Source organism: Notolepis coatsorum (genome assembly GCF_963971535.1).
Source record: "Notolepis coatsorum genome assembly, chromosome: 5".
In the NCBI taxonomy this organism is placed as follows: Eukaryota; Metazoa; Chordata; class Actinopteri; order Aulopiformes; family Paralepididae; genus Notolepis; species Notolepis coatsorum.
The window spans coordinates 133,635,861-133,650,043 of NC_140169.1; the positions used below are offsets into that span (position 1 = coordinate 133,635,861).

At 41.8% G+C, this 14,183-nt stretch overlaps 1 protein-coding gene across 1 annotated transcript; it reads left to right on the forward strand.

Moving 5' to 3' along the window:
• The first annotated feature begins 617 nt into the window (after positions 1–617).
• LOC311229206 (macoilin) lies at positions 618–11,554 on the forward strand. Its single transcript, XM_084315276.1, has 11 exons — positions 618–697; positions 2,165–2,306; positions 2,547–2,673; positions 3,009–3,132; positions 4,135–4,313; positions 5,998–6,493; positions 7,100–7,258; positions 7,403–7,573; positions 8,785–8,911; positions 9,892–10,066; positions 11,065–11,554. The coding sequence occupies exons 1-11, from the start codon at positions 621–623 to the stop codon at positions 11,253–11,255; spliced, it is 1,968 nt and encodes a 655-aa protein (XP_084171402.1). The 5' UTR covers positions 618–620; the 3' UTR covers positions 11,256–11,554.
• Positions 11,555–14,183: the final 2,629 nt, after the last annotated feature.

Sequence of the window (14,183 nt, forward strand, 5' to 3'; positions counted from 1 at the left end):
TCTGTCTGTCTGTCTGTCTGTCTGTCTGTCTGTCTGTCTGTCTGTCTGTCTGTCTGTCTGTCTGTCTGTCTGTCTGTCTGTCTGTATCTATCTATCTATCTATCTATCTATCTATCTATCTATCTATCTATCTATCTATCTATCTATCTATCTATCTATCTATCTATCTATCTATCTATCTATCTATCTATCTATTAATCTATTAATCATTATCTAATCTAATCGAATCTATTATGCTACCAAAACATGATTGTGAATTTAGAGAGACGTTTTTGTTTTCTCTATCTATGAAACACACTTGGCACTTGGCCCTGTTTACTCACTCACAATTTCAAACATGTTCTGTCAAATTGGCCAACGAGAGGATGGATGCACTTTACAGCAGAGACGCGTGTTGGACGCCTGGTAGACTTTGATGTCAACGCTCCCCTCGAGCGACGCTGCTGTGTAGGTACATGGACGCAAAGCGCATGCGCAGAACAGCATCCGCGCACGTCGGAGATCGCTTTCTTTCTCAATACCAGGTTGACATCTTCTATAATAAGGATATTCTTTCCCCATGTTTTTCGCCGCGCTCTTGCGGTATACGGACTAGAGCCGAGGGGAACGGAAGCCATACGATGAAGAAACGTTATGTGGACGCCAATAGGCTACGGAAAATGAAAAAAATTAAAATAACGGAGAAGCTTTCTGAAAGGTAGCGATATGGTGACGCATCGTCGTTGTTGTTGTGCGCTCTTTGTGTAAAATCTCCAGCCAACATCTCACCTGTGTGCGTCTGTCACATTGATTTAGGCTAATTGATCTGTTTTAGCATGTTCTCCAAAATGGGCTATTACATAAATAGACATGCGTCGTTGCAGCGTGAGATACAGTAGCAGGTGTGTGGAAAATCTAGAGCTACTTTCTTTTATTAGCCTACAGGATGTCAGAAATCTTGAGGGTGTCAAGTCTATCGGATTTTCTTTTGTATATTGTTCTACGTGGGCCCTATTTTATGCTAAAGTTATAATGTTTACGAGTATTGTTATTAAATATTAGCCTATTCTTCGTATTATTAGGCTATTGTTGTTGTTATTGTTGTTGAGCATGTAAGGGAAATGTTACATATATTGCAATATCACTGGCTGTCACCTATAAGCAGGCTTTGCACCCGTTACGGACACGTCTAGACACATAGGGCTATAAAGGAAAATGTTTCCCTATTATACAGTGGGAATAAAGCACTGACGTAGGCCTTTTTTCTTTTTTTTCTTTTTCTTTTGCAGTGGTCATGCAACCATTATATTGTTTCTTCTTCTTTTTTTTTTTTTTTTTTTATTAATTATTTGTTTTTATTTCACGTAGCCTATCCATATACTGTATATAGGCTACTCGTTGTGGAGTCCCAGTTGTACAGGCTATTCATTGTATTTCACAATAGAACTATCTGCTAAAGGCTAGATGAATTAACCAAAGGCAACGAGATAATGAGATGAGATGGCAGGGGTATAGTTTGCAGATAAAAGGCAGCTACAGGGCTTTCTTGGATTTCTCACTATTACAGATGAAATATTGCCATGGTAACCAAACAAAGAGGGGGCGATGTGATACACTAGCCGATGGATGAAAGGATGAATCAGGAACAAAGGGGAAAACCAGAGCTCCTGTCTGGCTTTGTACACAAGCAATACATTTCGTAGTGAATGACTAAAAGAAAAACATTGTTTTGTATTGAATTCACAATGCACTGTATATTGTATTAGAAGGGCCCTATAGTTGCCTATAATCACACACTTGTCATGCACAGTCTCTGGAGCGCAACAGTAAGAAGCATTTTGTACAAAAGTATTCTGTACTTCTGTATGACAACTATTAAAGAAACTTGAAACATGGCTTGCTCAGCAATGGAAATCTGTTCACTACAGTAGGCCTATGCACTATTAGACAGAGAGCTCATATCCTCTCAACATCTCAATGGGTTTTATGTTCTGGCTGTGACACATCTCACAAGTGTTTTGTGAGATTATATACAACAGATGATGAGATGGGTATAAAATAAAAAATACAAAAATATAATAATAATAATACATATATAATATATATAGCATTGTACATTTGTCATTAGATACGGATGTTGGACCTTTGATTTATTCCTTACACCTCAAACCTTGTGTCTTCGCAGCGCATACACCTTTTTGAAGTTTGTGATCATGTGGACCGCGGTGCTCCTGGCAGATTTCATCCTGGAGTTCAGGCTGGAGTACCTGTGGCCGTGCTGGCTGTTCCTCGGGAGCGTCTACACCACCTTCCACTGCCACGGGCTGGTGAGAGCACCTCCTCCGCTTCACTTCCACCTTCCGCAACCCCCCCCCTTCCCCCCCCCCCCCCCCCCCCCCCCCCCGACTGTCGAAAGATGAAATGTTACCGCCAATAAATAAGTAGCTGCTACAGATATTTTGACATAATAGAGTTCCTGTTGTTTTCCTATACTCCTGTTTCTCTAGGAGCTGCAAGTGTCCGCCCCAAGGCGTTGTACTAAAGTCGATGTACTCTTTTGTTTGCAGGTTATTTGTGTTGTTTTCGTTTGCGCTGCATTCACTCTGGACATCTTTTGCTTGATTTTCGTTCCATTGCACTGGCTGTTCTTTGTGGCTAGCACCTATGTCTTGTTCAATTACATTTGGCACACGGGTAAGTCTTTGCTTATGTCACTTTGGAAAATGCTTGACTTTTAGTTTTTTCTTTTTTACGAAGGTGAACCACATACCTCTATAAAAAAAATAATGGAGTATTCCAGTCAGTCTGACATCAAGCAGCTTTGATTGTGCAGTTTATGATCATACATATTGCAACTTGGGATGTGAGCTTACATTACCTTACCTCTATTACAATAAACAGCCCTAACCCTAAATCCTTACTCAAAAACAAAGTGCATTTAAATTATATTTCACAACTGATTTAGATGCACAATGCACATACGTTGACCAGCAGGTTTATATGTGCATGCTGTTTGGTTTCCTCCTCAGAGAAGGGCATCTGTGTTTCGACAGTCTCCCTGTGGATTCTGCTTGTGTATACAGAGGCTTCTCTTCGACTCAAAGACCTGAAAAACTCCCACGCCAACCTGTCGCATCTCTTCGCTGCACACTGGTAAGTCGATTTATTATTACATAGCGTTCACTAAGGAGTCTGCCTCTGCCTTTCTATTACACTTCTTGACTTGAGCTTTATCTAAAAAACCAAGCAAAAGCATGAATGTTAAATTGAGTCAGAATTAAATCTTTCTATAGTCTTTTCTGTGATATTTGTATATATATATGGTCAATAAGCCTAGAAGGGTGGTTCTTAGTAGATTTTTATTTGAGTAATTTCAGTGTTACCATTCATTCATCCATTTATTCATCCATTCATTAATTCAAGCTTTATTTATTCTCGAAAATACACTGAGTGATTAAACTAATTTACAGTGTCATTGAGTAATTACATTCATAGATCATCACATTGTGTCAATCATTTCAGACACAGCAGACGTTAAAACCAATTTAAGAACAAATGAAAGAAAAGGGTGTTTTCTTTTAAATTCTTTTAATTAAACAGTTACATATTGTGTTTTAAATGGACCCATAGACACTAGAGGACCTCATTTCAATGTATTCTGCAGGCTATTCCACAAGTCAGGGGCACAGAAACCAAAGGCAGATCTACCAATAAGATTCAAATAAGATGATGTGGGAGAAACGTATTTACCTAGACAAAATAACCACCGGCGTGTCTGATCTATTCCGTAGTTATCATTTATATTATAATTATTAGTTATATGGGGGCGATAGTGGCTCGGGAGGAAGAGCAGTCGTCTGGTAATCCGGAGGTTCCCGGTTCGATTCCCGCTCTTCCCGGGCAACTGTCCTTGAGCAAGACATTTAACCCCTAATTGCTCCCGATGAGCAGGTTGGCACCTTGCATGGTTGCCTCCGCCATCAGTGTGTGAATGTGTGAGTGAATGGGTCAAATGTGAGGAACAAATTGTAAAATCGCTTTGGATAAAAGCTGCTATATACAGTAAATGCACTATCTACCATTTGCCATCTTCATCTCCAGGTAGTACGGTATGGTGCACTTGAACTATATTCCCGCCTCTGTATTGTCACTCAGCATCGGGTACCCTGTTGTATACCTGGGGTTCGACGCCACCTGCTACTTCACCAACATCTTCAAGCTGCGAACGCAGAAAGCTGTGCAGAGTGAAAACGACTTCCACATGCACCTTCTGCAACAGTCCCTCCCCCCTGGCCTCCAGCTCTACCCCAAGACCGCCACCGACGGCAATGGCAGTGAGTACAGCAACGATCCTTTTCTCAGAACATTCTGTAGACCTTTTCGAACAGCAAACATTCTACATTGGCCCGAGTTTATTTAAGTGTTTGCTAATAGTAACTGACATGAACTACACTCTGGCCCAACCTGTTTCCCTAGCAACGAACCTCATCTGAAGAGATCTAGTATGGAATGTTTGTAAAACAATAGGTTTCTGAGCAGTGATGCCAGTAACTAGTTACTAAGTAACTAGTTACTCTAATCTGATAACTTTTTCAGTAAATAGTAATCTAACTTACTTACTTTTTACCAGCCAGTAATCTGATTACAGTTACTTTTCCAAGTGGCTGTGTGTTACTATTTAGTTACTATCTCATAATGCTGATGATAAGAGAGCCAGGGGTACAGTCAGCTAGACTGGAGATGGGATGTGCGCTCGTGCACGCACGCACACAGCCACACACGCATGTTTACGTTTATAGCTGATTTTAGAATGGCTTCAGCATGAAGTTAAATAAACTATCCAGTTTGTTTTATAGTGTAATTTGGCTACTTGAGAGAGAGTGAGAGAGTGAGAGTGAGAGAGAGAGATTCATGTAACGCGCGACTTGCGGAGTACGCACTGAGTCCGTTGTCTCAGAATGGATTTGGTAGAGAGAGAGAGAGAGAGAAAAAAAATTGTCATTCTTATGTTGTGGCAGCAGCAGGGGGGACGACGACAACTTCGTAACCTAGTTACTTTCAAAGTAAATAAGTTACTTTGATAATCAAGTAATCAGTAAAGTAACTAGATTACTTTTTAAAGGAGTAATCAGTAATCAGTAATCAGATTCTTTTTACAAGTAATCTGTGGCATCACTGTTTCTGAGATTGCTACAATATAGGCCATGCTGTAATGCCCAGTTACACTTAAAGCTGGAATTGATTCCCGTTGGATGATCGTTTTACATGTACTGGAACAGTTTCAATGGTTTTTTCGATTCCATATAGTGCTTGATGCAAATGCTTTGTCTCCTTTTATTTAGGTACAGTATGTCAGTATGAAAATTGTGAAGTCACTTGCAGAAAGATTTAACTTTTAAAGGTGCACTGGTCCTGTTTGGTGAATGAGTGAATGAGACTCCAGCGGCTGTATTTATGTATAAAGCATCTTAGAATACTCTTGTTAGAATTGTCTTGTTGTACAAAACTTGTAAGTTGCTTTGGATAAAAGCGTCAAATAAATGACAAAATGTAAATGTAAATGTAGAATAGTAGTGCTGATTTGAGAAGTTTAAAGTTTAAAAGTTTAAAAATCTTTGTTTACCCAAAATTCCCCCAAAAACATACTTTCCCCCTGGAGTGCTATCTCTCCATCCAGATCATTTCTGTGTCATTAGCCTATAGTTTTGCAGATATCTGCCATCAATCAATACAATAGAGCGGAAGAACACTCGGTTTGTGGCACTCAAAGCACAAAAAAAAATACATTTTAAAAACTCAACAGCAGTGTCTTTCCAAAAATATACAGACCTTGTTGTGACCAGTTTCATGTAGGAACTATTTTCGACCAAAGTACGCCCCCATTCATTATTATCTTCACGCATAGAGGCCCTGATATTTCCACACGCGGTAGTTAGCATTTCTATCGTGGCGTAACACCAGGAACATTCCACAGCTCACGGTTTACTTTGTTAACTTGAAACATCCTCTCCTACACAGACTCAAAATGGAAGCCCAAACCCGACTCGAGTCAGTACCAGTGTCAGAGTGGCGCAGCGCCCGCGGACGAGTCACACACTCTGGACTGCCTCCAGATCCGCAGCGAGGACAGAGGGGCGGAGAAGGGGATGGAGGAGGCGAGGCCAGCAGACTCGAACCGCCGGATCTGCTCCTCCTCCTCCTCCTCCTCCAAACCCAACAACAACACCACCACCACCAGTGAGCCACGGGACCACCTCCCCAGTGGGGCGGGAGCGGCCGAACCCCCGGCGACGCCGGAGAACCTACCTCAGGAGGAGCCGAGCGGCAAGGCTGTGCGGGCGGCCAAGAGCTCCTCGCCTAAAACACGCAGGAGCAGCACTAACACCCCCTCACCACCGGGGGGCAGGACGGAGAGGAAACAGAGGTCCACCTCCAAAACACTCAGTCCCAGTCGGGACGCCGCGGACAAGAACGCCGCGGCCATTCAGAACCAACATGCTGAACAGATTGCTAAGTAGGCCACTGTTTAGTTCAATTTTGTTCCAATCGATAAGATATGAATTTTAGAATTTGAGAGATTGAAGAGATGTGATGGAGTATAGTAACCCCCCCCCCATCTTTCCCTCCCCCTCTCTCTCTCCCTCCCTCTCTCTCCTTCCCTCCCTCTCCCTCTCTCTTCCCCTCCCTCCCTCACTCCCTCCCCCCCCCCTCTAACTCTCCTCCCTCACTCTCTTGCCCTCTCTCCCACCCACCCCTCCCTCTAACTCCCCTCTCTCCCTCTCCATCCTTCTCTCTCTCTCCCTCCCTCCATCCCTGTCTCTCTCTCCCTCCCTCTCTCCCTCTCCTTCCCTCTCTCTCCCCTCCCTCCCTCCCCCCTCTCCCTCCCTCTCTCTCCCTCCCCCCTCTCTCTCCCCCCTCTCTCCCTCCCTCTTTCTTCCCCTCCCTCCCTCCTCTCACTCTCCTCCCTCCCACCCCTCCCTCTCCTCCCTTCCCTCTCTCCTTCTCCCTCCCCCCTCTCTCTCCTTCTCCCTCCCCTCCCTCTTCTTCTCCCTCCCCCTCTCTCTCCTTCTCCCTCCCTCTCCTCTCTCCCCTCTCTCCCTCCCTCCCCTCCCTCCGCTAGACTGGAGCAGGAGTTCAGGAGGCTGAAAGGGGAGCTGCAGGCCAGCAGACAGAGTGAGCAGGAGTTTCGGAGTCACATCTGCAACCTGACAAACAGCGAGCGGAGCGTGAGGCCGGAGGTGTCTCTGCTCAGACAGTCCAACGCGCTGCTCCAAAGCAAGTGAGTGATTCAGTCATCAGCTCTCATAGTGACAGCTTGCCTTTGGCTCCCCCTATGGGCTGCTGTATGAATTGATTGATTGACTGAAGGTTGTAGCTATTGCGAATTTGTGTTTGCAAATCTGCTTGTGTGTTGGTGGTTTAGGATTCTGTGTCTGACCAAGACTAAGCAGAAGGACAAACAGACCAGTGCAGTGCTAGAGAAGAAAACCAGAGCGGAGACAGAAGCCAGACTCTCCATTGAGAAACAGCTGGCTGAGCTGCAGGCTCAGAAACTGGAGGAGGCAGCCAACTTGGCACGGAGTCTAAGCAACAGGTAAGGGGCGGCTCCTTCGTTGATTGCATTTTTAAATGGCCTGCGCTTCATTCCATAACAAGATAGCCAGCAAAAAAAACATTAAAAAGCCTTTATTGAATGCTCAGTTCATCATGGGGGAGGGGGATATGTTTCAGCCAGAGCTGGTCTTCCATCAGGTTGAAACATGTTGGCTTTCTATTATTCCATGATGAATTAGCTGCTTAAAAAGGCTTTTAAATCTTTTTTTCTATGAAGACTGCCTTGGATTGACAGTCATCCACTGTCCAAAGAGCACCTTCAACATTTTCTGTGAAGCACTTTATTGGTGTTTTTTCTTTATGAAATTTTAAAAACACACACACACACAAAACAAATCTTTCCCTTATTCTTGAGAAATAATTGTTGGCTTAAACTGAATATGAATTAATACTGAATACTATTGACGTTTAAAAAAAAATTAATACATTTTAAATAGAAATAGCTACATTTGTAGATGTAAGATATAATCATCTTTAGATTTGAAATATTGAGCAATGAACATGAGGTAACAATGTTTATCCAAAATGGATGTTCAGCTTTTTGGGATGAAGCCCAATACTGGGATGCTATCAAGAATATGCTCAAATTCATCCTTCAATCATTTTACAATATTAATTTCTGACCGTGCATTGTCATTGGACGAGAGGCCTTCAATGAGAGCTTATAACTGTAATATATGAACTGGTACAACTTACAACTTTACCAGTATCAATCCCGCCTTATTTACTTTGAATTAATTCACTAGACTACAATCACCTGTTGCATTGTATCATCTGCACATTTTCCATTAGCACAACTATTTTTCTTCGTGGAAGACCAAAATAAATCTATAATCTATTCTGTCTTTGTTTAATGTTTGAAAAAAAAAAAAAAAAAAAGTATAAAAAAAAGGTTGTGCTATGTGATGGTTATTGGCACTGGTGTGCTGGTCTATGGACCTACGACCGCAGCACACCAGGCCAATAACCGCGATATCACTCCGCCTCGCATGTTAATACAGCTAATACGCAAACAACAAGGAACAGAATTCAGTGCACAGCGCACAGAAATATCAAGACCAATTTCAAGATGCACAACATGGCATGTAAATGTTTATTTCTGTGTGAAATGCCCCCCCCCCCCCCCCCCCACCCTCAATTAAAGTCCTCTCTCTCCTCAAAACCTGTATTTTCTCCCGTCTCCCACACCAGGCAGGAACACTCTGAGACCCTAATGTTAAGGAAAAGAGTAAAAGATCTAGAGACAGAGTACAAACAACTGCAGCTGGAGTATGAAGTGAAAGAGGGTCGTGTGATAGATCTAGAGAGTGATGTGGAGGTATTCTCTCACTCATTATTTTGTGAATGAATATTTGTGAGTCAACATGTCTTGTGAGCTTGATCCAGTGCAGTAATTGGTCGTCGATGGGTTTTGCTGTTTTTAGTTTATTTTTGTTGTTTCATGATTTTGTTTTGTCTTGTAATTCTTCTTGTAATTCTGTGTGCTCTTTGTAAAAGTCCTGTAGGGGAATGGAATGAGTTTCCCCATATAGGCTTTTTTTATTTTAGCTTGAGATCGACATCAACACATTTGTCAACATATTTGTCATCACATCAGTGATTGTATTTGTCTTACATTGGGTGTGTTTTTGTTGTTGTATATGTATGTGGTTTTCTATTCCATTTCCGGCCGCACACACTCATGAAGCATGCTCGAGCAGAAGGCAGGTCTTTCATAAAAACATTGCACAGCGTAAAGTGAGTGTCCAAATCTGTCATTGTTGTTTATTTTGGACACCTCCTTCAAATTGTGAGAAACTGTAAAACCAAATCAATCAAAAGTGTATCGAAACACAGAAAGAATCATCTCTTGGAATCCCTTTTGGTAATTCCATTGTTTTTTTGAATGGCTGTGCCATCCTCCAATTCACCATCGCTGTTCGATGTTGTTTGTGGTGCATTGGTTCCCTAAGTGGAAGACATAAGACATAATTAAAACATTTTCATTGAAAAATAATTCTTCTCATGACCCCAAGCACAAAAGTTACGAGACCAAATATACTTATGAAACCAAAGCACCATGCGGCTCACAGCGCTCACCTCACCCGTCGTAACTGTGCCGTGTGCTTTGGGTCCGTATTCACAACGCCTCTCAAAGTGGGAGCGCTGGTCTAGAGTCAGTGTCAGTCTGTTCGTTTGAATAAGGTCACAAAGTCTAGCCACTGATCCGAGATCAGCACTCCTACTACTTTGTAAATATGGGCCTGTTCTTTGTCTTTGCCCTGAGCTGTGTCTCTAATCGTGTGTTTCTGATCTCAGGCCTTGGGAAAGTACCGCTGTATGGAGCAAGAGACGGACATGCTGCTGTCCACTCTCTCGGCCCTGCAGGAGAAGGCTCAGCATCTGGAGTACAACCTGAGCGCAGAGACTCGCATCAAACTGGACCTGTTCTCAGCCCTGGGGGACGCCAGGAGGCAGCTGGAGATAGCACAAGGTCGCCCTCCACTCTCACATAACTGGCTAATATCGTGAGCTCGGAATGATATGAATACGTTTATATCTACATTCAGAGTCGTTTTTAATTCACTTTCCCATGTAGTTTAGGGTCAAAACCATGTAGTTCTTCTATGCATGCAGTGCAAATATGTTATTTTATCTTTTTGAATTATTAATATTATTATTTCTTTTTTATATGGATATCACAGTGTTGATTCTTATATAAAATGGCCTATTGTGCCATGGAACAATCTCACAGCACCAGAACACTTTACACCCATAAACTAGGGGGGGGGGGGGGGGGGGGGGGGCATTATTTTCTATCTGAGCCAACACACTATATATCTCTGTTTCTATATAACACATTATATATACCTCTGTTTCTATATAACACACTATATATACCTGTTTATATATAACACACTATTATACCTCTGTTTCTATATAACACTATATATACCTCTGTTTCTATATAACACTATATATACCAGTTTCTATATAACACTATATATACCTGTTTCTATATAACACACTATATATACCTGTTTCAATATAACACACTATATATACCTGTTTCTATATAACACTATACATACCTGTTTCTATATAACACACTATATATACCTCTGTTTCTATATAACACACTATATATACCTCTGTTTCAATATAACACACTATATATACCCATGTTTCTATATAACACACTATATATACCCATGTTTCTATATAACACTATATATACCTCTGTTTAAATATAACACTATATATACCTCTGTTTCTATATAACACACTATATATACCTGTTTATATATAACACACTATATATACCTCTGTTTCAATATAACACCATATATAACTCTGTTTCTATATAACACACTATATATACCTCTGTTTCTATATAACACTATATATACCGGTAACTCTGTTTCTATATAACACACTATATATACCTCTGTTTCTATATAACACACTATTATACCTATGCTTCTCCCGCAGGCAGAGTAATGAAACAAGACAAGGAGATCGGAGAGATGAAACAGAAGATCGCGGAGGTCATGGCCGTCAGTCCAGGCATGTCCTACATGAACCCCCGGGCTCCAATGCCACAGTACCTCACCAAGTTACTCAACTCAGAGCACTACATGCTCAACCCACGGGCTCTGATGTACCAATGTCTGAAGAAATAGGGGGACGACGTCTTTAACCTCGTTAAAACCTCAGGCCTCCTCGGTCAAACGCCCTTCTTCCCGAGAAATTGGAAGACACTTCAAGGATTATGTGACGAGATGTAAAAGGACACCTTGAAGTCTCCTACTTTAAAGCCTTGGGATGCGGGCAGAGAATGCGCGTGCCGTCAAATGTGACGTTTCGCAAAGCCTCCACGATTCAAAATGCCTTTTTTCCGATTGCATTTCTGGTGCTAAATTGAAGAAAGCGTCCCGCATCCTTCCCTCCCAGATATAGACTCGCTGTATATTCCGCCAAGAATCACACTCTTATTGGGTAGTCGTCTTCGCATGAAGCCCCTCAGCTACAGTATATACGCTGTTACATACAGTATACACGCTGTTACATGCAGTATACACACTGTTACATGCAGTATACACGCTGTTACATACAGTATACACGCTGTTACATACAGTATACATGCTGTTACATGCAGTATACACGCTGTTACATGCAGTATACACGCTGTTATATGCAGTATACACACTGTTACATACAGTATACACACTGTTACATGCAGTATACACGCTGTTACATGCAGTATACAGGCTGTTACATAAGTATACACGCTGTTACATACAGTATACACACGGTTACACACAGTAGGTGCTTGGGGCTTCAGTCAGGAATAATTTGCAGTATGTTAAAAGATGACGTGATAAAGGTTGGACCAGAGGAGGAGAGGGTGATAAGAAACTCTACCGTTGTGTTCCGTTCCTCTTTAGCCTACTGTACAACTTTAGATCCATTGTATATTTAAATAGCTGGCGACCCGTGGCGTGGATTATCAAAGTGTAAGACGTTTGGACGCGAGAGGAAGGGTGGGACTAAAGATGACGAATTGAAACGGTTGCCATGGTTGTGTTGGTCAGTCGAATTTGAATTTGTCCATAAATCTATGTGGATTGTTAATGATAATAACATGGAATGTTAGGGACCAGAAGTAATGGTTGTGAGGATTTCTCATGAATTTAAATATCGTGCCTATATACATTACTTTCAACCTGGGGAAGTAAAACACAATGTAATGTGAAAGAGTAATGTGTTTGAATTGAAGTGCTATGTACTGTTTTTGTAGTAATTTTTTTACTCACAATGTAAAGAATTGGAAACTACCCTGTATTGTATAATACAATTGAAAAACATTAATGAAATGGATGTCAAAAAAATTTTCCGGTAGCTTTTTGTTTAGATTGTGTTTCTAGGGTGTTTTATATGGGAAAAAAATATTTTTTAGTCTTGATGTACTTTTAACACAGTGCTTTAATTGTGTACACCAGCGCAGGGTGGGGAATGGAACAAGATGTAATTTTGGTAGAGGCTGCTACACTGGCTTTTCGATCAGCTAAAAGTATTTTATTTCATCAGTTTGGCTGGGGAAAGAATTCTGGGATCCACCCAACCATTGTGGCCAGTGAATGAAAGTGTGGTTTCCTGCCCTGCCAATGTGCTTGTCAGCATGCAATGTTTTACAGTTGTCATTTCTTTGAGCACAAATTGTGACTTTAAAGGTTGTGTATATGAATTTATTCGTACAAGGGCTACCATTTCTTAAGATTTTTGGATGAAATGATTGATAAATAATTCAAACAAAATCACATCTGAATTTTGTCTTTATGTTGCGTAAAAAAATAAATATATATATACTTTATTTAAACTAGTGGTCATTGAGGGAGACCCTCATTTTCAATGGCGCCGAGTGTACAGAGCATTACATGTAACATCAATTTAAAACGATAGATCAATCATAAATACATTGTCAGAAATGTTCTTATAACACAGTTCATAAGTAAGAGCAATTAGCAGAAACAATTACATGTTGATTGTGGATGATTATTGATAAAAAAATTATTAAATGTCCAAAAAAACAAGAGTGCAGCTTAGTTCTAGGTCACGTTGTAATAGATTCCACAATTCCGCTGCACAAATACAGAAAGCAGTCTTGCCAAGATTAGTTCTAACTCAAGGAACCTGAAGAACTAGACCTGAGCGTGTTACGCGTGGACCAGTGTTCCAGAGTAGCATATATGAGAGATAAGGTGGTCATTTACCAAGTAGGGCTTTATAAATAAACAAACACCAATGATGAACACAGTGGTGAGTGTTGTAGCATCATCAGTAATAAACCTTATCATAAAGAACACAGTGGTGAGTGTTTTAGTGTAACGGGGAAGCCGTGGGTATGTCCACAGTCACGGAAACAGGTGTGTTGACGAGTGACTGGCAGTGCGGGCTGGTAAATTAAACTCACTTCCCCATAACAGGGTTAACAGACGCATAGGTACGGTAGTTAGGAGTGAATTCACTTCTTAGTGCAGCGGCCTGTGTCGTCGGACGCGGGAGCCCCCTGTTCGACTCCCCCTCGGGACATTCTCATTTAACATCAAACACAACGCAGACCCAGTATGATCCGTCACAGTGGTGCCGTGACCCGGATGTCCTGAGGGGCGTGAGTTTAGGGAGGTGAGTGTAACGGGGAAGCCCGTGGGTATGTCCACAGTCACGGAAACAGGTGTGTTGACGAGTGACTGTGGCAGTGCGGGCTGGTAAATTAAACTCACTTCCCCATAACAGGGTTAACAGACGCATAGTTAGGAGTGAATTCACTTCTTAGTGCAGCGGCCTGTGTCGTCGCCCGCGGACGCGGGAGCCCCCTGTTCGACTCCCCCTCGGGACATTCTCATTTAACATCAAACACAACGCAGACCCAGTATGATCCGTCACATTAGCATCACCAGTAATAAACCTTATCATAAAGAACACAGTGGTGAGTGTTGTAGCATCACTCCTAGAACCCACCTCACCCCTGCCCACTTTGACAACCTAGGATGGCTTAGAGTAGACGACAGAGTACAGCAACTTGCAATGGGCCTGGTCTACAAGATACA

Bases quoted from the DNA above. Each gene is read 5' to 3' on its own strand.
- LOC311229206 (XM_084315276.1), top strand. From the start codon at position 621: ATGAAGAAACGTTATGTGGACGCCAATAGGCTACGGAAAATGAAAAAA. The intron at 8,912-9,891 runs GTATTCTCTCAC...TTCTGATCTCAG, and splicing joins ATCTAGAGAGTGATGTGGAG to GCCTTGGGAAAGTACCGCTG. The intron at 10,067-11,064 runs GTCGCCCTCCAC...CTTCTCCCGCAG, and splicing joins GCAGCTGGAGATAGCACAAG to GCAGAGTAATGAAACAAGAC.